Below are 25,852 nucleotides of genomic sequence, written 5' to 3'. Positions count from 1 at the left end.
CACTAGACTGATATATTGTACATGATCAGGTTGTATCATGCTTTAATCTTATACATTAACTGGGTGTATAAAAACTATTGATTAATGTATGAATTAACATTCAGTAATTGGCTATTGAAGTGTGAACTAATCACATAAAATCATAGTGACTTGATCATTTGTTAATGGTGAGCAACAGGAATTCATGATACATCTGGCATTAATCTATGCATGAATTTATCATGTTAAGCATTACTTAAGTATATTATTTGTACCCTATAATGTGTTAACATTCTTTAAGCCTGTGCTCTAATTCAACATTTTTCTAATGAAGTCCTGCACATTCTCCTACGAGCAGAATGCAGCTAAAAGATAAACAGACTTCAGGGTCTGAAGCACTGACAGACCGACAGACTCTTTTCATTATGGTTTGTGCCAAGAACTGTTGGAGTATTTCCATCTCATCTCCAGCTGATGAGGAGCAACATCCTGCCCCTGCAGTCTTCACCTGGACTGACCCCTGTGCTTTCTACTGTATGCTATTCATTAAAAATATTAACCATTTGTATCAATGTATCAAAATTACCCATTTTTAAAATATATGCTTGTTTTCGGATTAGAAATAAAACAGGATACCATATTGCAGATTTACACAAGGAGGCTGTTTTATCATGTTTCAAATCCAACAAAGGTTTTATTTTCCCTCATAAAAAAATTTCCACATTGGATAGATATACACACACACATTTATAATGTTGCATAGGTTGTCTTTCTGAATGCAGATCAGTCAGGACCGTGGAGGTGATCTCTGCCGGTAGTCTGGGATATGATGCATGATCCATCCGGCCGGGGCCAAGAGAGTCACAGCAAACACACACATGGCAAAGACGGATTGCTATAAGAGAGTCAATGAGAATATTAAAATAAACGGTTGATTAATAGGCATTTTTATGTTTCTTGTAATAAAATTATACAACTACATGAAGGATGATATTTAGTAATGACACTAAAGCAGTGTTTTAAAGCAGAAGCCCACTGCAGCTCTCCTGTCATCAGCTACGGGTTGAATGGAGGGGATTGAACACCTGTGTCCACAACCAAGGCTCCTGATCTCAGTGACTCATCAGGTGATAAAACAGCAGCCCCCATTTAAATCTTCCTAACATTATATCCCCTTTGTCCCGCGGCACTCCAGTATTCCTAACCTGAGCCAGGCTTTGTGAAAGCCCCTGTGTTTGTCCCTGAGGACAGATCAACAGATTTATAGTGGCATAAACACCAGCCGCTATGTTGCAGTTCCATCATAGGATCCCTTTACGGAGACCAGAGCCTGCCACTGACTTATGGATAAGAAATGAATAAAACATCTCTCCCGCTCTGCAGGCTGGGGAGCACATTTCGCTTGAATTCCTCACATTAGAGGCAATAAAGTGATGTATCACAGATCTGACTTTCCAAGACTGACTTTGAGTGTCATCATGATCTTCAAATGTAGATTAATTGTAATATAACACCTTGTTAGTGCAGGTAAAAACAGAGATCCTGCTGCTGTAGTCCTACATTTTGATACATCATTCAAAACAGGGATGTCTGTCTATTAAATGTCTCTCACAGCTACTAACAAAGATAATCAGTCCTACCACTGGCCCGATCTTTTCCTTAGGTGGCTTGCTGTAGATGGTTGACCTGTGATCTTGCTGAATGGCTTTCAGGAACACGGACTTGGTCAGTGAGGGTTTCCTAAGAACAGAGTACATCCTTCAGCTTGGTTCAACTCACACACTCTCCTTGACTGAGAGGAAATGTTTCTGTGGAATTTTTTCCTCACATCCTGTGAGATACTAACAGACAGCTACAACTTTCATCTAATTCCCATCTATGTTCCTGGGAGGAGTCACTTCCATGGGCCGGAGACACTCATGTAAACATAAATTGTCAGGACAAAAAATCTGGCCTCTTCTGTGAGACTGGAGGTTAAAATGAACTGAATGAAGAAAAATAGTGATTATAGATTACAATGAACATTATTTTTTTATGATGTGTTTAAGATTGAATAGTTAACAGCAGTAACCTGAGCCAACATTTCTACAAAACTTGGTTCTTATTAAATCTACAAGTGATATAGACCAAGAAGTTAACACATGAATCACTTATCACTTGTTTCATGAGAAATAAGCAGGCAAATCCTACCAGTACTGCTGACTCTAACCATTAGAGAAAGTGATAAGCCTTACAGCAATCAGAGTAATTACCAATAAACATTCTTGGTTGCACATTAAGAGAGATTCTTATAATTTTTTGTAATTATTTTTGGACATGCATTTGGACAAATATTTTTTTAATTGCCAAAAATGCAGAGTGAAGATTTTAAACCAGTCATACTGGAAATGGCTGCAGGCTCTTGGGGGAAATGATAACGCAGAATGACCACTGAGTCTGTGCCAGAAAATAAGAGATGCTATGCATTCATGAAGAAAAAAACAGTTATGTCCAAATCCGATCACTCATAGGGGGGAAAAAAAGCTTAAAAAGTTCATCATCCTATTATCTATACAATGTCATATGAACACCAAATCACTTAATTTTCTGAATTGATGACTCAAATTTCCTTTACTTTGCCTGAATAGGGGGGCTGTGACTTGAATAAACCTTAAAGTTATGTATTCTCTGTCATTTCAAAAAGTTTCAAGGGGTTTTAATGCATGAAATTCAGAAATTGTCTGTCATTTTGATTATGCCTCTTCTGGTTTGACAACTTCATTAAGGAAAGAAAAGCAGGTGATGCAAAATAATCTTATTCTGTATTTATTAAATGCATCTCCTTGAACTAGTGACAAATTCAGGAGGACTGCAACCTGTACAGCTCAGAGAACAACAAACGCTGCATCATATGTATGATATTTTCAGTCTGTATGCTCCTCAATACTTGTGTTCACAGATTACAGTGGTCCATACTCAGCACAACTATAAGCCCAGGGCCAGTGTGCGGTCATGTAAAGTCCCTCTAATAAATAATGTAGACAGAAGTTGCTTTTTTTACACTGGTGCTATGTTGTGGAATAGACTTCCACTATTGTTCATAATGAAACAGGCTTATAGAAGTCAGGTTATGACTTATTTATGGAATAGAGTCACAGATTTATTACTAAATCTTCAGTTACATTTTTACCTCAGCTATCAAATTGTCCTTGTATTTTGTTGTGGACATTATAATTTTTTATTTAAATTGTGGTGATGTGTTTTTGGATTTCAGGATTCTATTATTTAGTTTTATGTTGAATTTCTTGCACTTATTTATGTTTCTTAGTTTTTTAACATCTCAGGACCATGTTAGAAATAAGTGTTTTCATTTTAACATGTTATCCCTTCGATTTTTGTTTTTGTGTCTGTAATTCATAAATAAATCATATCATATTGAATGTATAGGAAAAACAGGAAATTGTTTTTGGAGTCCATGATTGTTACTGTATAAAGTGTAGACTACTGCAAAGATGTTTTGGCCTATACATTTGATGTATTGTGTCGCCCTCAACAGGAGGCCAAAAGAACTTCAATAAACTGAGCGACCAATCTCTGAGCCATCAAGGCCATACTAATGAAATAACTGTTACAATAACGGCCTCCATATAAATATATAACAAAATGATTTTTAAATTAAAAAAAAAAGAATTACTACGAAGGACTACTAGTACTAAACAGTAGATTGTAAGGGGGGACGGGACAAGCTGCATGCAAATACTGCACAGGGCACCCATAGATAAGATGATTTTTTAGTTTTACATACATTTTAATGGTATAAATTTGTGGTATACATCACAGTAATCGCACATGGGCCGACGTCAATGAAAGAAGATTTCAAGAATTAAATTTAAAGAAATATGGTGTCAGTGGAGAATGACGGGCTAAATGAGTATTTTTATTAAACTATATTTAACTAAAGATGCTAATGGTTCACTGCCTTCTGATCTACCACTGAATATTTCTCTCACAAAAATTAATTACAATCTCATCAAAAAATAAAACGTAACGGTGCAGTAGGTTTGTAAAATATTTTGCCACATCCCCACTGCCCGAAACAAACCACTAGAGAGCGCTGGCAAATGCGTTTTTGCACAACCAGCTTGCAGTAGTGACGGGCCTCTGGACCAGTCTACTCTCAGCACTGAGAGCTCTGTCATTTAAACCAAAATAACGGAAGTTGGGTGATTTTACCTTCAAACTAAAGGCGCGATAGAGGCGCAAGGCATTCTTACCTTCGCTGATTTTGACGGCTCTTTCCAGGATTCCAGGATTTTCCAACAGCTCTTTGTTGAATCACTTTTCAATGTCATATACAGAACATGAGGCTTTTATCAGACATATATTTTACTGTACAATGTCCATAGGTGAAAATATTTTATAGTCCAACGCTTTATTTTGAATGTTACAACCGGAAGTCGTTCTTATTTTGGCTAGCTTGAAACGGATAGCGTTGGGATAGGCCATAACAACCACCCAACAAGGCGTTGTGCTACTATGGGGAAATACCGAACCGAACCGAATATAAAAACGGTTATGGATTAGTTTTTAGTCGAGGTTAATGTTGAAAAATCCACCTGAAAGTGGATGCAAGTGGAAATTACTGCATATTAGGGATTAAATGTGGACGTTGACGTCGAGCCGTGCGTAATGAGCAGAGTTGGAAAAAGAAGGTGTTGAGCTGCATTTTTTTTCTCTCTCTCTGCCAGGGACAACTTGGGTCGGAGTGCTGCCTAAACTAAGAGGTGATACGAAGAAAAATAATGCCCACGACGCTCTCTACTCTCTGGTAAATATCTTTTAACGCTTTCAACAGTTGCATCGCATCCTACTCGAAGTAAATTGCTGTTTCCGAGGGGTAAAGTCAAAGCGACACAGCAGAGATAGCTTACCCTAGCCTCTTAGGATATGCTACTAATTACAGGGCTGTGGTGAATATGATTCCTCTTTGGTAGACTGTCGCGGAATATTTGGACATTAATTCCCGTTTTCATCAGCTGAGAGACACAACCCACATGATTTTTGCTCTTAAAAGCACTTTTAACCAAGGCTTTCGCTGAGCAGCGATATAGCCCACCAGTAGCTCAAGGAGCTCCGCGTTAACGTTAGGCTAACAAAGCCACTGCAAATGATCGATTTCTGGATACACGGCTCACAGACTGGAGCCCGTCTTTCCTTTTTCTGAGGCTGGGTCGATTTAAAAAAATAAAAAAAAAAAGTTAAGGATAGGTGTGTATTTTCACTTTGCGGATCAACCTACATGTTGCTGTGAATTATCTCCCTGATAAATGGTTGTTGATAGGTTGTGCTATGGTAACAATATAGCTTGTCATCTGATTATTGCAGTCGCTGGTATAACTGTGGAAAAGGGTTTATTAGTGTATCATAGACATATAATTAATAATAGTCATAGTTTTGAGAGTAAATCTAGAGGTCTGTAATTGCTGTAGAGCTGCAATGATAAACTGATTAATCGAGTAGTTGTCAACCATTAAATTCATCAGTAAGTATTTTGATAATCAATTAATCAATTTGGGTATTTTTTTAAGAAAAAAAGTCAAAATTCTCTGATCCTGGCTTCTTAAATGTGAATATTTTCTGGTTTCTTTAGTCCTCTATGACAGTAAACTGAATATCTTTGGGTGGTGGACAAAACAAGACATTTGCGGATGTCATCTTGGGCTTTGGGAAACAATGATCTACATTTTTCCCCATTTTCTTACATTTTATAGAGCACACAACTAATTCATTAATCAAGATAATGAAAATCATTGTTAAAGCCCTAAATTGTAGATTTGCAGGTATCATTTTTGCAGTTCACTGGAGATATCCTGTCTAGTTCAAGTGCTTAATTATTAGTCACTTAACCTATATAAAGAATCGTTTTTGTATTGCTATCCCATGAGGTTTTGAAATTCAGTGTATCCTCTAACAACATATGTGATGTCTGCTGGCATCGCAGTCCATTTAAGTGGTGAGGAGCCACATGCACACTGTGATAATCCTGTGGTAATCTTACTGAAATTCTGGTTAGACTCAGCATTTAGTACATCCTGTTGTCATCCTCTGTAAAGGCGATCTACGTGTTTCTTTCTGTCTCAGTTCAGGAAAAGATGCATTTAGTTTACTGCACCCTTCAGCATCTAAGTTTCTCATTTTACCAGGTTAAGTATTTGTGTCAGCGCTCCAGGGCCATATAATGACATGTAATTATTGGAGATGCATGCTCAGAAGTCCATGACTGGCATGAAAAGCCGCATGCTTGCAAGTACTTGCCTCAGAGTAACTGAATGAGCCGGACTTTGGCCTGAATGCTATTTACCCTGGTTAGTTGGACAGAGAACTCAACAAGGGGCATTGACATCCCACTCAAAATAAGCACTCATTGTTTCCTGAGCTGCCATTCATTCTCTGGATATTGACTGCCGGGCTGTGTGTGTAAAGTCACTAGAGTGTGCACACTTAACATCCGTTATTGAAAAGACGGCACTTTTCTGTGCTTGTTTGCAAGCAGACGGAGAGTGTGTCATTCATCCATTCATTAGATATCATCATGTTTATTCAACCAAAGGTCTAAAAGAAAAGATCACATAAAAGCTGATGAAATACCATCCATAGTTTTGTGTATTATGGCCTCCAGAGCAAAAAAAAAAAATTTAAATCAGCTGACAACAGAGTCAGTGAAATGCCAAATATGCAGCACTAAAGTTCATATTGTTGGTTGACACAGGCTAATCCAGAGGCTGCCCACCATGAGTCATCATTGTGGGGACTTTTGTTTCCTCTATCTGTCTCTGTCATGTCAGTGTGTTGCTGTTTTCTAGCCGGTTCTGATTCCTGCAGTTTCCTGTAGCTCTCCCGGCAGAGCCTGTAATCAGTCGAATGGCCTGATTCACTGTTATACTGATTGACCTGATTGGCAAAAACACTGCAGAAGTAAGCAGTCCGCTCTGCCTCTGAATTTAGTCTCTCCAACTATCATTTCTTACGAAGTATGACATCATTATTATTTCAGAGGGAGTCGTTTATTCTTGTTTTCTTTCCACCTGACCTCCATATTCCACTACATCTCGCCGTGGGATGTGTGCAGACACATCAATACCGTGGAGGTCACTGTGTTGGAAAGTTCTGGTTTCGGCTTGCCGCTGCCTTATTATGACCCTTTTAGAGCGCTCGTGATTGTATCAAATATCCAAAGAGTCAAACAGTCTATAATCACTGTCTGAAGCAGTATTTTTGTTCAGCTTGGTTAGAAAAAAACATAATGGCCAATTCTCCCCACAGAGAGGTCATTTAACAGCTTATATTACAGCAAAAAACTTATTTTAGTTTTATCCTCATAAACTTATTATGAACTGCAATTGTAAGTAGGGATTAGGACAGAATTGGATTGTATTTTTTTTATATGAATCAGGCCAGACCTGCATCTTTTTCTTTTGTATCCAAGTCAAATAAATAAATTATCTACATTTCTTCTGTGCTCAGTGTGATGAGGCTTAATTTGATAATAGCATACTTGCATTGTAATAGATAATAAAAAATTCCCTGTTTAACAAAGAGCTTTGTACTTGAGAGCTTTGACACAAAGAGCGCTTTGCAGTTTCTGTGTAATTTTAGTCAGGAAAGTGTTCAGGGGACATATTTCAGCGTTTCTGCTGTTGCTGCCCTTTCATTCAAGCCTAACTGTGACACTGACACAGTGATTGCTCTTCTGCAGAAGATTAGGGTCTGTGTCGCTGAGCCTAACAGAGATGACTATCAAAGGGGGTGATTTCATCATTTAATTCATAGGATCAACAGTGGTCACACATGAGGACACAGGTTTCTTTGTGCCGTTTGAGTTAACAGTGCGTGTCTGAAGGTTCATAAACTGTTTGCATACAATTACAGAAAGGCATGAAATAGAAAATTCTTTATCCACTGCTACACTGCTTAAGTAATTCTTCACATCACTCTTGATTGCTGAAGTCTTGTTGAAGTCTTGTCATGCCATTTTAGTCTCATTACCGCTGTCACTTTGATTCAAAACGTTGGTTGAGTGCGTGTCGTTAGCTGATGGTTAAGGGGGATGACCTGTAAAGGTCTGCATTGAAATAGTAAGAACGTACTGCTGAAATCTGGGGGTTGCAGATAGAAAAGGAGACCCAGGTACCTACCTCTAACCCTTTTCTTTAGCTGTGATGAGGAAATCCACATAAATGATTGATAAAGTGCCTTGACTGTCATTTGAATAATACATCGGTCCTGTTCTTGTGCCAGGCATTTTTGGATGGGAATGTTCTGCAGAAGGGTGGGGTTCTGTCTTTAAAAACCTTTGCAAGTAGCTGATTTTTAAAATAAAACGATCCAGATGACTGAAGCAAGGTGAGGAGTTTGAAAGGTTGCATATGTCTCTGTGTATGTGTGTGTGTTTGTGTGTGTGCGCGTAGAGAGAGAGAGAGAGAGATAGGTGGGGGCAGGGAGTGTCTCCTGTCACCTCTCATTAGGGACGCATAGTCCAGCTCGGCCGGCGACTGCCCTCCCCCGTCTGTGGCACTGCCCTCCTCTGCTGTCGGCCCGAGTACACCAACAGCAGCACACTGTTTCAGTCTAAACTGCAGAAAAGTGTCTTAATGTTCAGCATCAGAGAGATTATGCCAGAGATGCTTCTTATTGAACAGTGTGAGTCAGGTCTCAAGGAAATAGAGTAGCTGTCCTAAATTATGCTTTTAGAATTCTGCACTGCAGCTGAAGTTAAATTTGGTTCACTCATTTGAATGAGTTAAAGCTGTGAGTGTGCCTCGCTGGGAATCTGCGTATTGTTCATTTGATGTGTTGGTTGCTTTGTTATATTCTGCCGCTGCTGTTCTCCTTTTCAGTACACCCCCCCAACCCCCCACACTACCCCCCCACCTCCTCAACCCCACCCCACCCACCCCCTTTTGTAAACAAGACAGTATATATCTCAAGGGCTTCCTCCTCTCTCCTACATATTCAAATTCAATTTCTAATTTTGTCCAAATGAATTCCCTGTGAAGATGGGGCTTATTTAAAGCGGTCTAATGAAATAAAGATCAACCAACATTTTTACTGGAGTGCTCCAGTGTGACTGCTTGGTGACTATTTGTGTGTGTGTGTATGTGTGTGTGTGTGTGTGTGTGTAGTAAGAGGCTGTAGTTTTCCATTGAACCCTTGGGAGTCTGTGGAGTGCTGCTCTACAGGGGCAGACACAATGATTTATTAGTATGGTAGGTAGGAAAAACTAGCAGGCTGAGATAAAACAGATCTCCCATCACACTTGAGTTCTCCGTCTGCTCTCACACAGAAAAGAGACAAAATGTGTGTGTGTGTGTGTGTGTGTGTGTGTGTGTGTACATGCGTGATCCGTTCTTATATTGAGCTATTTAAAGATCCAGAGCAATGAAAATTTACAAGCCTCTTAATAATGTTTATAAAAGAGCATGTTTATGCAATGTTATCCTTGTTGTAAGTGCCTTGGAAACTTGAGAAGCTGTCCTTCTAGTTTTGAAAAATAATTTCAATCTCAAATCCACTTGCTGGTAGAAATGAACCAAGATAGACTCAACTTTTAGGTAACAGCCTGATTATTTGAAAGTATTCTCAGTTAATGAGTTGCCCTGTTTTCTGTTAGATAGTAGCCAGTGACCGTACAAAGGAGAGAACAGAAAGCTACTGAGAGCGCCTTGGCTGGCGCCACGGTTGGCAGGAATAGCTTAGGTTGGGCTAAAAAGACTCTGTGCAGCTATTTGAAGTCGCTCACCTCTGTCCCAATCATGAACACATCGTTTTCTGTCTTTGAATTATGTTCGGGTGACCCAACCATATCATTTAACAGCCGTGTTAATGTCATGTTTGGGGTGTGCATTATGGATAAAATCCTCAATCAAGGTATATGTAATACACGTAACTCAATAGGCCCTTTTCACAGCAGACATTTTGACTTGCCATTGTAGGAAAAGCACAGGTGTTACTAATAACATTAAGAATGGCTCTGTTTTATTCAAGTGCCTCGTTAAGCCGTGACAGTGCGACAGTGAGCCAGCATGCACAATACCAGGACCCTGAAACTGAAGCAGTTAATTGGAATTCAGCAACCATTCATTTTATTATTCGCGACTGTGCTTCTCCTACTGTGACATGTCAAAATATCATCTGTGGAAAAAGAAGAAAAGCTTGTTGAGAAATAGTTAATGGATAAAGTAACGAGGCAGGAATGACTGTTTTCAGCAAATCCAATTATTTAAATACCCGACAAATCAAAGCAATTCACCACACTGATGCAAGAATCATAATATACAAATACAATATTGCCGTAAAGCTGCTCTGCTCATTGCAAGATCACCCACAGTGGCCTAATATGACAAGAAACATTACAGGGAAAAGTTCCACTGTATTAACAGTAAGGCCAAATGTCTGACTGTATCATCTCACTGTGTGTATTATCATCTCGCCCACCTCTATTACACATCACGCACTAAAATGGCACTCAAACCTGACATTTGTCATCGTAGTATTTTTATGAAAGAAAGCTGTTAAACACATAGTTTCACTGAACAACTACAAGCATTTGAGTCTGTCTGCACTGACATGAACAGAAAAGTAAGGCAAAGTTTGAAATCTAGCTCCAGTATGAAGCTGCTTGGCTCTAAGATAAGACCTCGGTTAAGGAATTGTCACTAAAATTGCAGCAAAAGATACTCCACTAAGATTTATATACACACTAAACTAGAAAAACCACCAACAACATTCATTAGACTACAAATGTTTAAACTGCTCAAGTGAAGAAGATGAGCAAAGGCAGAGTGGTTTGTGCTTGGTTTATGCCTCACTCCAAAAAAAATCGCCGTACGTCTGCATTTGATTTGTTGTTCACTGCCAGTTTAGTATTTCCTGAGGGCCAAGCAGAGGAAGTCTCTGGTTAACCTAAGTCGCATTTGAAGATTATAGATAGAAGCCTGAACACACAGTCTTCAGATGAGGACCATCATTCTAAAAAAAAAAAAAATCCCCTTTTAACACAATTTTTTTTAGCCTTTCAAGCCTGTAAAATTGCCAAGACAGCTATGATTCATGTTTGCGTTGAAATAAATGTGGCTGAAACAGTGTGATAGATAGTAATAGATGTCCCTCTGTTCAGTTTCTTTAACATTGACGCCCCGAGCCATTCGTTATCTTTGACAGAGTCCAAACAGTCCAAACTCATTATGTTGTAATTCCTGTGAGATATTACTCAGCAACATTTAAAACTCAATCACTCATTGGCTTAAACATCTTTCTTACTGTTCTCTCTGTCCTCTTTCATCATCCTTCCTCCAGGCATGGCAGGCTGGGCCCGGGGCTCTGAGGACGCTTCAGAGGATCCGTGCCTGACCCACGACTGAGGATTGAGAGGAATACATCTGTCTGAGCAGAATGACTCAGCAAGAGGGGGGACCCCCAAATAGCAAGTGAAGAGAAGTGAGGATGGGTGCCAATGGATCCAGCTATCCACACTCATGCTCCCCACGCATAGGGGGAAATGCACAGACACAGCAGACTTTTATAGGTAGGTGGTTTTAATTAATTGTGTTGTGATCGGTCGCACGGTTAACACAAAGTCAGCTCCAACAGACGATTCTGTATTTTCAACATGTTAGAGGAGCTATAAAACATGATGTTCCCACTTTGTTCTGATTTGAATGTCAGATGCGATTGCTTTGCTTGGCTGAAAGCGTTCATGCCATATTCCTGAACCTATTTGGCACCTTGCACCCTGGCCACAAAGACACATTGGGGGGTCCAGAAAAGCCAAACTCACCCTTTTATTTTCATTAACCTGCTTCCATGACAACTAATGGTGTGAATATTTTTTGTGTGTGAGAGCTCCTGAACTTGGCCATCAACTCATAGCCTTAAATAAAGTGATGTATCTGCTTGTCTCTGCCATATGGATTTTATGTAGTATCACATTTGTATGAGTGTCAAGATTTAAAAAGAAACTTGTGTCCAAAGTGGGTTGGTATCAAAAATCACATTAAGTCAGGGCCAAAGTACTTAGTATCAGTTTCAAAGTAATTTGTAGCCAAAAAAAAAAGTACCAGCCTTGCACTATTTTTCTTAGCTTTATGTGCTTGTGGTGTTATGCGATTATGATAAGACTGCTGACTATCAGATTGGATGTGAGCCAATCTGGTGTCATGATTTCTGTTCCCGTGGCCAGGCGTCGTGCAGGCAGAATAGCATGACGGCTGCACTCTGAGACTTTCATGTGCAAGGGGTTTTTTTGTTTTTTTTAACTTTTCCAATTTCAACAGAGTTGATATTATTGTCAGTGAGTACTTATGCACTATAGCTAGTGTGTTACTGTCAGGCCATTAGTTTGTACCTGCATGCAATGAAAAAAGTCTGACATAAGGGGTCTATCAGGTTGTATGAGTTGGGTCATTTTCCAGTACCGTTTTTGATTGGCTGTTAGAGATCACTGTCTTTTATGAGGAATGTTAGGAGACATCTTTGACACTCCTATTCTGGTTTATAGCTGTGGATTTTCCCAACAGTCCTGAATGACAGTTCAGAGAGACTGCATGAAAAACCTTCCTAATTTCACTTTCAAAGTGACTGGGGTCTGAGCTTTTTGCAGACTTCTGCTTTAAAGTAAAAGTATTGTTAAAGGAGCCACGTTATCAGTGAAGCCCTGAGACCTCTGAGGTCTGCTCTGAGCTTCCTAGCCGCTCAGTTGAGCTGGCCTGGGCTACGGATGATTCACAGTGTTAGAATGATTACTATTTGGGTCACACTGATGGATGCTGAGAGGAAGAGAGGATCTCCTTGGCATAGCTTCCTCTGACGTACGAGACCTGTCACTCATGCCAAAGATAACTGCTATTTAGTGTAAATGATTGGGCTGAAGTATTCAAATGGACTGGAGTTCATTAAGGAGTACAAAGCAGGACAATGTGTTCTGTGAGCTAATTGGTTCTGTGATGCATCATTGTTTGTCCTAAAACAAAACAAACTAAGAAGATTCTGTCTGGTTCTTCTTCCGTTTTTGTCTTTTTTTTTTCCTGTTGAACTAGATCCAAAGGTTTTGGTAGCAGGGTCATGGTAGTGTGTTCTTTGCCTGACAGAACTGGCCACATTACAGTGGTATTAGTGACAGATTGTGATTCTAGCAGTCTGGACTTAAGAGTTAAGTGGTGTTGTGGTTATGAAATATCAGGTCTACCCAGAAGACACATTTTTTAAAAGAAATGTCTAGGAAACCCTATTACAGTTATTTAATAGCGTAAACAGATTTGTCACTTTATATGTTGAGCTTTTTGGTCGTTTAAAAACAAATTAAAGTTCTGGTGTAGCTAACTTACATTTGGGTATGCTTGTGTGTTTCTTTTCAGGGACCTCATCCTACTCTCATCAGGGATATGGCTGGGAGTCTAAGCTATACAGTCTGGAACACGGCCATGAGCGGCCCACAGACAGGAAGAAGAAGAGCCTTGGTCTGGCGACCCTCAAACGGCGGTTCATCAAACGGAGGAAGTCCAGCCGCTCGGCAGATCACGCGCGGCAGATGCGGGAGCTTTTGTCAGGGTGGGACGTCCGTGACACAAACGCCCTGGTGGAGGAATATGAGGGCACAGCAGCCCTCAAGGAGCTGAGCTTCCAGGCCAGCCTGGCACGTGCCGAGGCACCCAGCTTGCAGCGAGATCTGGCTGCCCTTTACCAGCATAAGTACTGCACTGATGTAGACCTCATCTTCCAAGGTACCTGCTTCCCAGCCCACAGGGCCATCCTGGCTGCCCGCTGCCCCTTTTTCAAGACTCTGCTGTCCTCGTCCCCTGGCTATGGAGCAGAAGTTCTCATGGACATCGACACAGCTGGCATCGATGTGCCCATGTTCTCTGCCCTACTTCACTACTTGTACACAGGGGAGTTTGGGGTGGGCGGAGCAGAGGATACCAGGCTGCAGAACGTGGATGTACTGGTGCAGCTCAGCGAGGAGTTTGGTACCCCCAACTCCCTGGAGGCAGACATGAAGGGCTTGTTTGACTACATGTGTTACTACGACGCTCTGCTTAGCTTCTCCTCAGACTCTGAGATGATAGAGAGCTGCAATGAGAGAGGAGCTGTGGCTGGAGCAGCAACTGGTGTCTCAGGAGGCAACGGGTGCCCAGGGACCCCAGACGAGGACCTTAGGGCTCACAAGGCTATCCTCTCAGCACGTTCACCTTTCTTTCGGAACCTTTTGCAGAGGCGCATCCGCACAGGAGAGGAAATGACAGAGCGCACGTTGCAGACTCCTACCCGCATAGTGCTGGATGAGTCCATCATCCCACGGAAATATGTGCAGGTTATTCTCCACTGCATGTACACAGATGGGGTTGAGCTCGGGCTGGTGCTGCGGGGAAGCCCCTCAGCAGGCAGCCTCGGAGAGGTGCAGGCCCTGGTGTCCGGGGGCCGGGGGGCCAGCACACGAACAGAAGAGGCCATGGAGCTGTACCATATTGCTCTGTTCTTGGAATTCAGTATGCTGGCTCAAGGTAAGTCATAATGACACACATTTACAGCACACATACACATAAATCAATAAAACACAATCAGACATAAACTAAGGTGTGGTTCTTTTCAGACATGTTTACAGCCATATTGACACTTGACTTGTTGACTGCACTTAGTGATGCTTTTGAGCAGGTCTGGGCAACATGACCTAAAATCTCTATCAAGACAGATTAACCTGACCATAAATGTAATAATAATTATTATTTATGATGAGTAAAATACTGGCCTGTGAACCTCCCTGTTAGATGTCCTCTGTTGTTGTAGCTGTTGTCAGTTCATAGACATTTATTGACAACTGTGAAATAAGCAAATTTAAGTCAGTAAGAGAGTCATAATATTGATAATTCGATGAATTTGGTTTATTGCCCAGCTCTATTTGTGTGTATAGTCTGCCTTTGGCTTTTCTTTGGTTTCATCCCTTTTATAAATTGTCCACTGACTACATGAGTCTCGATGATGCCAGGGTCTCGGCAAGGACAATTGCTTAAAACCCTCAATGCACACTGTGATAATGTAGTTAAATGGCTTCTGTCCTGAATTTCAAAGTTAATTTGTCAGTCCAGGCTGTCATAAATATAGTGTCGCGTTCTGTGGACTCCATAATATGGGTTGGATTTTGTCATAACTGTCTCGAATCTTTTTTGTGAATTATCGCTTCACAAGACTTCAGCCTACTTGAATCTCTTAAAACCAGGTTATGCATATGTTGAAATATGTGTAATACGGCTGCGTTCAGACCCGACCAGTGTGAAACAGCTTGGCTGACTGTGATGAGTGTTAGCGCTGCGGCTGCCAGTAACAGATTGATAAAGGCTGGAGGGTTTGTCTATGTCTCCAGGGGCAGACAGCTTACTGGCTGATACATGCAGTGCATCTGAGCCTCTGTCAGCACTTCATCACTGGCCCATCTTTACTTGGATGACACTGTCTTCTTGACTGAATGACCCCAGTAACATGCCAAAGGTTAAAGCCACGGTTTGACATGATCTTTGACACTCTCACCTCCCCAGTAGTGGCATGTCTGAGTGCTGTCTAGTTTCCAACACACCTCGCATACCTCCATTTCAATCAGGTTAATCTCTGCAATATGCGATACCTGAAGCAGTCTTTTTCATGACTGTGTGGATCCAGAGAGGTTGTATGACTCCACACAGTTTTTCAAATGATAGTGTCAGTTATCCTCCTGGCTAGGCCTGCAACTAATGATTATTTTCATCATTGATTAATCTGCTGATTATTTCTCAAGTAATTGATTAACCATTTGGTCTATGAAACAACAGAAAACCGTGGAAATTCCCATTGCAACAGTCCAAAGTCCAAACAAAATCAATTAACTGTAACGCAAGACAAGGAAAAGCGGCAAATTCTCAATCATTAGCATCAAATGTTTGGAAATTTGGGCTTTAAAAATGACTTCCATTATCAAAATAGTTCATTTTCTGTGGATTGATTAATTTGCTGATTGTTTCAGCTTAAGTATTTTTTCTGCAACATCATGCATCCTCAATGGGTGTGGATATGGGACTTTGTAAGCTTGGAAATGACAGTAAAATGCATCCTGTCCAAACAGGAAGCATAACACATTTTTGCACCCTACAGTTATAAACACGCTTGGATAAAATCTTTTGAAAGCGCAGGATTAGTTGTGGGAAGCTGCTGTATTGACTGAAGAGCCAAGAATCAATCACCTTTTTTAAGTGCAGCGATCTGAATAGTGCTGTACAGTAACACATACACACAGCTGGTTAGACACCACCTCCCACCCTTCAAGCTGTAGTGTCACTCTCAGGGTCACTCCGGCAGCTTAAGCCGGCGAGCAGGCAAACAGTGTCATCCCCACGCACCATCACCTCCTCCTCCCTCCCATCCCCCAATTCAGCAACCCCCTACTCGAGGGTATTTTTATCCCCTCTCCTCCCTCTCCCACTGAGCTGCACAGCTCTAATCAGTTCCCATGAAACCTCAATGTGGAATGTGGTGAGATGGTTGAGGTTGACCCGGTGTCGTTTGTCCAAGTCCCCTCTCTTTTTCTGCTCTGCAGCTTCCTGTTATTCCCTTATTTGAAATCATGCCCTTTTTTCACAATTCTCTTCAAAAAATCCTGCACACTCCAAAGCGTCAAATAATCCTGGCATCTACGGGGTTGATTATGAACTGAGAAATTTGTCTGAGTCCATCCCGCAGCTGGAGATCTCGGTAGCTGCCATGTCTCTTCAGGAGGCAGCAGAGAGGCTTATGTCAGAGGTTTTATATGGAGAGAGCCCTCTCATCTGTCACAATGTCCCCCCCCTCCGCCCCCCCCTTACTGCTCCTCGACTGCTGCCCTCCGGCTGTGGGAAGATTTGGCCCACGAAGGTTTTTCCTGGAGCAGTTGAGCTCTCTGTCGTTCTTCCATATTAATTCTCAAGATGTGTATCCCTTTATGACTCCATCTCACTCAAATGGCAACCAATATTAAAAGCCTTATTAATTTTTCAAGTGCACCGCAGAGATAATAGCCAGCTGGTGTGGTTTCAATGTGTGTGTGTGTGGTACCTTCTCTCCCTTCCTGCTCACTGAATGACCGGTGCTCTCGGTGTCCTATCTTGTGTTTTGAGCGTGTTGACTGAAGTAGCAGTCCCTGAGTCATCATCAGACATGATTTACATCCACAGGCTTGTTTACTGGCCAGTAAGTGCAGCTGATGTTTTTAGTGGATTTGGAGACTGCCTGCTCCATAAACACAGAGCTCCAAATAATAACAGCAAGACAGGATGCATACATCCTCCAAAGTCAGTGCATTGTTGAACTGGCTGTTGCTGTTCCTGCAGTTGTGTTGATATTCTTGTCAGTCAGCTAGGCTGCGGTGCATATGGTGTACCACCCGTGGAGAGAAGGGGAGGAGGGTTAGTTATTAGATATAACGCTGATTCTAATCTCCAGCTTACAATAAAAGTGCTGTGTTTTAAAAGACTGGCTGGTGCTTTGAATTCTAATGGGTTAACGCGAAGCAGAACTGTTTGTTTTCCTGCACCACTGGTTCAAAGTGGGGAATTGTCTGCCTTTTGTGCATTGTGTGTGTGTGTCTGCTTTTAGGAGAGGGCAAAGGTGAGAGACTGAAAGTGAGCAAAAGCACTTTCTCGGAAGACCGACAGCACAGGGACGAGTGGTGGAGACAGAGGCACAGATGTTGGGACTCCATCCCTTCTTCCAGTCTGTTTATAGCATATAAAAAAAGGCAAAGTGCCTGGGTCCACATTTCAACTTCATCTGTCCTGTTAACGATGCAGGATTTCCACCCTTAGTTTAAAAATACTGCGGAAGCCTGCTTCACATTTCTGTAACTTGCTGATACAACTAAAGATGCCTAAAGGGGAAGTGCATCATGAGTTTATGTGTTCATTTATTGCATATTTGCATGTACATTATTGCCGGCGTGTGTGTGTCGGTGTGATCTCAAAAATGTGTGACTGATGTTTCGATGAATATGAAGCGTCTGATTCAGAAGCAAAAGCATCGCTGGAGTCATCATTCTGAAGTCTGGCGTCCAATTTCCCAGAGTGCATGTTCAAAGTGGTGGTTTGGGGGCAGAGAGGAAGCTTAGATCCTCGAGCTTAAGATAAGAGTTTCCCAGAGGATCGTTGCTACTGGCAGATATTACCCAACCAAGAGCTGATGGACAGGGCGGCCTGGAATGAGGAAGTCAGTTCTGGGCAGCTTGGACTGGATGTCAGTCAGTCTGGATTCATCTCTGTGGGTGTCTGTTTTATAACGTTATTGATCATAAAGAGACAGAGAATAAGAGCCACTGAAGCTCTGGCTTTTGGGGGTTGGCATAGATATCTTGACCAATCACTCATATGTTAATCTGTGTTGATGTTAGGAGGTTTAATTCTGTCTAAACAGAGTTTGAGTGCCCATGTAGGCCGACTTTTGACAACTTAGCTCTTTTTTAAGTGGCTAGAGCAGCAGGTACATAATTCCCTAAGCCTACTGTGGTTTTTAATGCATTTTTGATTTATACACACAAGTGTGTACACATTGGCAAATTGTGTGTATGTGTGTGTATGTGTGTGTATGCTCGTGCACTGGCAGCACATTTCCTCAGGCTGCTGTGTTTACTTATCACGGTTAAGAGGAGGCAGCTTGAGACTGAAACACATCAAGGTATCAAAGGCATTTCTGTGGGTTGGTGTGTTACAGAGTTAAACCACAGCATGCTAATCTGGTATGTGCTCTGATTGAGGAAACACAGTAAGGAGGATGTGGGGGCTTGTAAAGGGAGACTCCCAGGGTCAGTGAATATGAGTCAAAACCACCAATGGTCTTGTATTCACGAACACAAACTGAAATCCCTCTCAAATTAGATTTGATATAGTACATTCCTGGCTTTAATGTATTTATTTTGGGGATATGAATCATTGGTGTCCACATACACTTGATTGGGTGCAAATTGTTAAACTGTCTGTCTGTCTCATTGGTTCTCCCAGGCTGTGAGGACATTGTTGTGGAAAGCCTGTCTCTGGACTCGCTTGTCCCCATCCTGAAGTGGAGCTCCCAGCCATACGGCTCCAAGTGGGTCTATAGGCAGGCCATGCACTTCCTTTGCGAGGAGTTCAGTCAGGTCGTCACCTCAGATGTTCTCTATGAGCTTAGCAAGGAGCATCTTCTCAGCGCGATCCAGTCCGACTACCTACAGGTAAGGAAACAGAACATCACCCGTTTTCACCCTTGATGACACCCCACAATATGGAAGCTACATTTCTAATCTGTTTACCTTCAATAATAAGTGCTTTGCCATATACACATACACACACACACACAAACACACACACTTCACTCAGGTTCTCAAGAGTTTTGAGTACAACATTCCCTAAAGGCAATGCCTTCAAAGCCAGAACCTAATCAAACCTGAGCTGTCATCTGTACTGCCAAGCTACTCGGGCAGCCGACCAGATGGTTGAGGTGAAGTGTTGTAATCCAACTACACAAACAAACCATTCCAGGCTCGAGCTTTGCCTGAACACCGGCTGAACATATTGCATTTTCACCTCATCCTCATTTAACAGCTTCCCAGTTTTGTTCTTGACAATATCTAACCTTATCCTAATAATACTTTTGTGTCTTTCTCCCTCCCTGTCCTATTTCTCTCTCGGCTTCTCTTTCTCTGTATGCTGGTTCATTCACAGGCAAGCGAACAGGACATTCTCAAGTATGTTGTTAAGTGGGGCGAGCAGCAGCTTATTAAGAGGATGGCAGACAGGGGTAAGATAATACACTCTATAATTACCCTCTGAGCAGCCCCCCTAATGGCTCTGAGGAAATTACCCACTTACCAGAGCCTCCAAAATTCACTTAAAAGTATTACAAAAAGCAGCCAAACTTTACCCCAGAAATGAATTGAACAAGAAGTGGCTTCATGGTGACTGGGCACGTGATTGTGTGCTCTGACCTAGTAAACAACTACTTTCAGTAGGTTTTATTATCAAGGTTATTAGTTATCATATTTTAAGGGCTTGTAATCTGTTTTAGAAAGCTTAACTAAATTGCAGTTAATGCATTATTTATCCATAATTTGTTAAATTGAAATTGGTTAAAATGTGAAAAATAGCCAGCAGGTCAACTTAAAAGCATCGTCATTGCATAGATAGTCACGGTTATATGCAATATATTAAAACGCTGCTAATGGCTGTTTCTGTCCTCGTTTACCCAGAGCCCAACCTGTTGAGCGGCACAGCCCACAGCGTAAACAAGAGGGGAGTGAAAAGGAGAGACCTAGATGTGGAGGAGCTAAAGGAGATCCTGTCTCCCCTCCTGCCCTTCATTCGAACTGAGCACATCTTACCTCCACACAGCGACGTCCTCACTGATGCGGTCAGTACTCCCTGACTGCCTTTTCTCAGCTTTGTGTGCGTGTGTGTGGTTGTGTGTGATTGTGTGTACCTGAGTCATTGCAACCTTTATAAACCGAGCATTGATCCACATTCTCCACTTCGTTCACAGCTGAAAAGGGGTTTGATAAGCACCCCTCCTTCAGACATGCTGCCCACGGCTGAAGGGGGAAAGGCCAATGCCTGGTTACGGCAGAAAAACGCAGGCATCTATGTGCGTCCTCGTCTCTTCTCTCCTTATGTGGAGGAGGCTAAGGTGAGGCTCGTTTGCTTCTGATTAATGGGGCTTCCAGACAATGCAGGAAGCAGTGGATTATTTGTGCCCTATATAGCTATTATCAAAGATAGTAGAGGTGCTGTGAAGAGGGCAGACTAACTATTAACAGCCTGGGGAAAATTTGTGGACCTAAAGTCATCCATGCTCAGTTGTTGCCACACATACTCACCATTTTTCATAGTTGCCTCCATCATCTTAACTGAAATTCATAGGCCTTCCCAGGGCCATGAATATTTATGAACATATCCACAGACCAGAGAGAGTCATTATTAGATTAAGTGTCAATCAAGTGGAACTAATTTGCAAACTCTCTCAATGTCCTTGAGTTGCATATAGAACATTTTTCAGAAGTTCTGGTCTAATTCGTCCTCTCTTCTTCTACCTTTCCTCAGTCTGTGCTTGACGAAATGATGGTGGAGCAGACGGACCTGGTGCGTTTGCGACTAGTGCGCATGTCCAACGTCCCAGACACACTCTACATGGTCAACAACGCTGTGCCGCAGTGCTGTCACATGATTAACCACCAGCAAATGTCAGTTAATTCAGCCACAGCTCCATCGGTTGTGGCCAATGAAATTCCAGGTAACAAAATTGTTGCGCAAACGTCAAAATTTCTCCAACATCCTTTAATATAATGCTGTTTTGTAGTTCATCCTGATCTCCCTGAAAGAGTTAAGACATATTTGTGAATCAATTAAATATCAAGTTATTGTATTAATATGATTATTATGAATATAATAATCCGTTTTTTTTCAGTTTTGACTTGGTCACCAATGCACAGATTTGCAAAGCTTTCAGGATCCACTACATTCCTCAATATGTGTGTTTGTATTTTGTGTATCTTTCAGTGCCTCAGCTGTCAGTGGTGAAGGAGATGATCCGGAGGCTGCAGGAACTGAGACACACAGAGCAGGTCCAGAGAGCTTATGCCCTCAACTGTGGCGAGGGAGCCACCGTCAGCTATGAGCTGCAGCTGCGGGTGCTGCGGGAATTTGGTCTGGCAGACGGAGCCACTGAGCTACTGCAGGTTAGCAGAAAGCAGACTTTGTCCCCAGGGGGTTAGAAGGGGATGAGAGGGCTGAAGGTGGGATACTAACCGGGATGGTAAGGCTGAGGACACAGACAGACTTCAGCAATGCCGCAGTCACAGATCTTAAACAACCCCGAGCAGATAAATCCTAAGAAAAATCTTAAAAACTGTGTTTGCTTTGTCAGTGTCACAATAGATGCGGACCTCTTTAGCTCAGTTTTGTTTTTTATCTTTTCAGAATCCGTACAAGTTCTTCCCAGATGAACGGTTTGGAGATGAGAGTCCAATTCTGGCTCTGCGGCAGGTGGGTCGGTGTCGGGTAAACAGCAGCCCAGCCATGGACAGCATGTTCACAGAGTTGGAAGGGGTAGCAGGCTTCCACCCTCCTCTACCTCCTCCACCTCCCCCATACCACCCTCCTGCCACACCCAGCCATGCTCAGCTCAAGGGTGCCTGGCGACCCCGCGTTCCCATGCCGACACCTACCCGTTCCTTCTCCTACCCCTGCAACCGCACCCTGATCCAGCGCCATGCGGCTGCCAAGCATGGCAGCTCAGACTACTCCTCCGTGCCCAGGCCCCAGCCCCCAGACTGCACCAACCCGCAGGCTATGGGCCGAGCTTTGCTTTCAGACCAGCAAGCGGTGAGTGTTAGTGTTACTTCTTAGTGTCCTTATGCTACGTTTTTGTTTATTCAAATGTAAGCTCAATGTTCGTGCCTGGGATCATGTATGGCTCAATTGTCGGTCACAAATTTATCTGTTTTCCAATGCAGATGAGCATGGAGCCTGTTATGAGAGAGTTCATGCCTGACATCGCGCTGGGTGTCTCAGTCATGTCCCTGAGGGAGCAGCACATGGCAGAGATGGACAGGGAAGGCCCTCACAGCCCCATGGGCCCCTCAGGCCACCATCTGCCCCATGGACCCTGTCCTTCTGTCCGCCTCAGCCATAGCCACGGTCCTGGACATGGCCACTCCTGCAAGAGACACGCTCCTGAACCCAAGCTGGAGGCTCAAGCCGAGTTCCCTGACCTGTATGACTTCTCCTGCCGACCTGCAACCCCGACCTCCAGTCACCCTCTGCCATCCTTTGCAGGACCAGACCTCTACAGCCACAGCTGCACCACCTCCAGCCCCTATCCACCCCCCTACATTTCTGACTCTCAGTCCCAGGGCCACCCGCAGGGACGGACTGCCCCAGACCCACTACGGCTGGATGTCCTCAGTATGACCTCTCAGAGGCACGATGGAGTCCTTGCCAGCCCCTCTGGAGCCCAGCCCAGAATGGGACATATCCCGAGGGGACGATCAAACGAGACAGACCTGACTCATGGCTTGGGCCATTTGCGGTCCCCAAGTGGAAACATGGATGGCTATGAGGAGAGGCACACAGGACCTAGAGACGCCCCGGAGGAGATGGTTCTAGCTGGAGAATCATCAGGCCCGGGGTCCCTTCAGCAGCCTCACAGGAACAGTGTCACCGAGGAGATCACCAGAGACCGCAGGTCACCCAGCAAGCCTGACTACCCTTACAAGAAATCTGCACTTTAACCCCAGCTGAGGATCGGGGGTTGAGTTAAGAAAAGGGAAAAAGTGATGAGTGGCTGTCCCATCATAATGGGTGGCAAAGCACTAAACGTGTGCCTGTGTGTATATGTGTGTGTGCGTGTTAAAGAGGAGCAGGGAAAAGGGGTGGTCGATGGTTGCTATTTATAGGATCTGTCCTTTTGTCCTACCTCTATCACACTGTGCTATCCATCACACAGTCAGAGTATGGAAAGAATAAGAGCTGTAGGTTAACTGTCGATGCTTGTAATTGATCTCTTCAAGCCTGCCTAGTCCTGCTGGTTTAGAGGATGACTCAGGCTCTACTGGGGATGGATTGTCTTGACTGTGGTTGTAAAAAGGAAGAGGTTAGCTCCATGTCGTGTGAATCCCGCAGGTCACAACACTCGATGTAGCTCAGTCACGAACTGACGGTTTAACAAAGACTATATTCATGTTGTCTGTTGATTATTGTTACCATAGAAGGAGGAGATGGCGGGGAAGTAATCTTAATTTACACAAGCGAACAATGGCACACAGTCTGAGACAAGAGTATTGTGATAAAATCAAATGTAAATATGTCTGGCTGTATTCTTTTCTCCCATGACTTGTATTTCCACTTCTTCCTGTAGCATGCCTATAGCAATCCACCTTGACTAGTTTCCCGCCCCTCCCAGGTCCCGGTGCTGCGGCGCTGATGAGTAATGGGCCAAGGCTTGGTCACACAAAACAGGAATTGGATCTGACAGGAAGTAGGTCATCAGACCTCGTCATTCTCCAGTAACCCAGTCAGATAATTGTGTCAGGTTTTAACTATCACAGCTTCTGAGTGTCTAGCTTAGAGGCAGAAGCCTGGTGTTTTCATTGAGGAGGGGAGGGGTTGTGAGCAGATTCATTACTGAGATACAATGGAAAATATAGGGGTGCCATGGCAACTGACGTACAGTGATCAAATGGAGTGCTGGGGGTTTGTTGGTTTTGCAGCTGAGCAGGTGTGTGTGCGCGTGTGTTTCCGTGTGCAAGGATAACTTTGATACACACAGGTGTTTAGACAATCTCAGTACTGTACTCTCCCATCTTTTAGTCAGGTCTGTTTGTACATATCAGAGAGTCTGAGAAGAGTCTTTGGCACAGGGTGCAGCGGTCGGTGTGCTAGAGCTCCCTCTTGTTTTGTTTAATCCAATAGCATCAAGTAATCAAATCTAAAGCCTTAATCAGTGCTTGGAATATTCAGTTTAGCTACCTTTTTATTCAATTAAGTATGATGTCATTATATTGCAACCCCAGTTAATTGCTTATTTGACTGTTCTTTTCGCTACGGACACATACACTGCAGTTTTGCGGGTGGTAGAACTGCTAAACCATGTATATATATATACATCAGGCCTCCATCTCGCCACCTCATGGGAGATTGTGGACCTGCAAAGTCAGTGTTGATACTGTTCAATATACTGTTAAAGAGCCGCAGCAACTGTAGCTCCAGAACCCTGCAAGTACACACGTTTAAAGAAAAAAAAAAAAAAAAAGTCTGTTACCGCCAACAGCTGGCGTACAACCTCACAATAAGAGTATCATTGCACTGTAGGAGCCACCTGTTTATTAGTCGAAGGGAAAAGGAACAAATGAATTTTGAACAAAAAGGAATCTTGTGTTGAAGAAAAGTTGGCGATTGCTGGCTCATATCTCCAATGGAAATTGTATATAATGAATTGAGTTCCACGTGTTCTGATGAATTTTTAATGGTTTCTATCACATTTTAGTGGTCGTTGAAGGTTTGTGTTTTTACTGTAGTGGACAACACTGTGTACTTGTCTTTGTCATGAAATCTCACTACGAATGTGTGGTATAAAACATAAAGATTGTGTCTCAGAATCTATTTTGTTCTTAAATGTTTAAATGCATTTAGGGCAGTTCGTTCAATATTGTAGGTGGTGTGGATTACCATGTTTGTTGAGATGTTCGTTTTTTTTTTTTGTTTTTGTTTTTTTCTGTTTTCCTTTACTTTAAAAGTAACAGGAATATGTAGAGGATCTGAAGATATTAGCTCTCTCTAGTTAATGAAGTTGCCAAGCAGAAAAATCATTTTTCCATCATCTAGCTTGCTTCATGGGGAAAAAATGCAAAACTCCAGATTCCTCCCCATGTTCATGTTGGGTAGTTGTTTAATTTTCCAGGACAATGTTCCATTGAATAAAAGTCCTTGTTTTGCTCTTTGCTGTAGAGAAGTCAGTGCCTTCCCCCGCCTGCGGCTGGGCTTTTATTGGAGAAGTGACTTTGATGTCTATGCAAGCTCTTTTCTACCAGCTTACCAGCCTGCATCAAATAGTTCTTTGAAATCTCATGTAGCTTGTTTTGTGTACATAGTGTTATTTAGCACCTTTTGAAATTGAACCATCTGAAAATGTGTGATTGCTTGTGTTGAATTGTAACAGGTACATTGTACTTGTATGGTATCATAGAAAACAATGTTTGTAGATTGATATTAAGTTGCATTTAGTTTCACTGAATCTATTTTTCTACTGTCACCTCAAAAGGTGCATAACAGTGGTCAACTTGGGCATCCTCAAAATAAACTGGTTTGATATTATGAAATTCACT

The 25,852-nt window shown here is 42.5% G+C and overlaps 2 protein-coding genes across 2 annotated transcripts; one reads left to right on the top strand and one right to left on the bottom strand.

Annotated features, from left to right (window-relative positions):
• Positions 1-626: 626 nt before the first annotated feature.
• LOC137200448 (cytochrome c oxidase subunit 8A, mitochondrial-like) lies at positions 627-1,824 on the bottom strand. The gene is made up of 2 exons (XM_067615271.1): positions 1,620-1,824; positions 627-874 (listed from the first exon to the last, which is right to left on the bottom strand). The coding sequence occupies exons 1-2, from the start codon at positions 1,734-1,736 to the stop codon at positions 767-769; spliced, it is 225 nt and encodes a 74-aa protein (XP_067471372.1). The 5' UTR covers positions 1,737-1,824; the 3' UTR covers positions 627-766.
• A 2,578-nt stretch (positions 1,825-4,402) lies between these two features.
• btbd7 (BTB (POZ) domain containing 7) lies at positions 4,403-25,850 on the top strand. The gene is made up of 11 exons (XM_067615269.1): positions 4,403-4,786; positions 11,314-11,542; positions 13,371-14,513; positions 19,002-19,210; positions 19,701-19,776; positions 20,225-20,385; positions 20,515-20,658; positions 21,072-21,261; positions 21,528-21,706; positions 21,948-22,352; positions 22,484-25,850. Exons 2-11 carry the CDS (start codon positions 11,461-11,463, stop codon positions 23,258-23,260), a joined length of 3,366 nt encoding a protein of 1,121 aa, XP_067471370.1. The 5' UTR covers positions 4,403-4,786; positions 11,314-11,460; the 3' UTR covers positions 23,261-25,850.
• Positions 25,851-25,852: the final 2 nt, after the last annotated feature.

Source organism: Thunnus thynnus, chromosome 16, assembly GCF_963924715.1.
Source record: "Thunnus thynnus chromosome 16, fThuThy2.1, whole genome shotgun sequence".
In the NCBI taxonomy this organism is placed as follows: domain Eukaryota; kingdom Metazoa; phylum Chordata; class Actinopteri; order Scombriformes; family Scombridae; genus Thunnus; species Thunnus thynnus.
The sequence above is the reverse complement of the archived record's forward strand: the minus strand, read 5'-3'. Positions and strand labels throughout refer to the sequence as shown.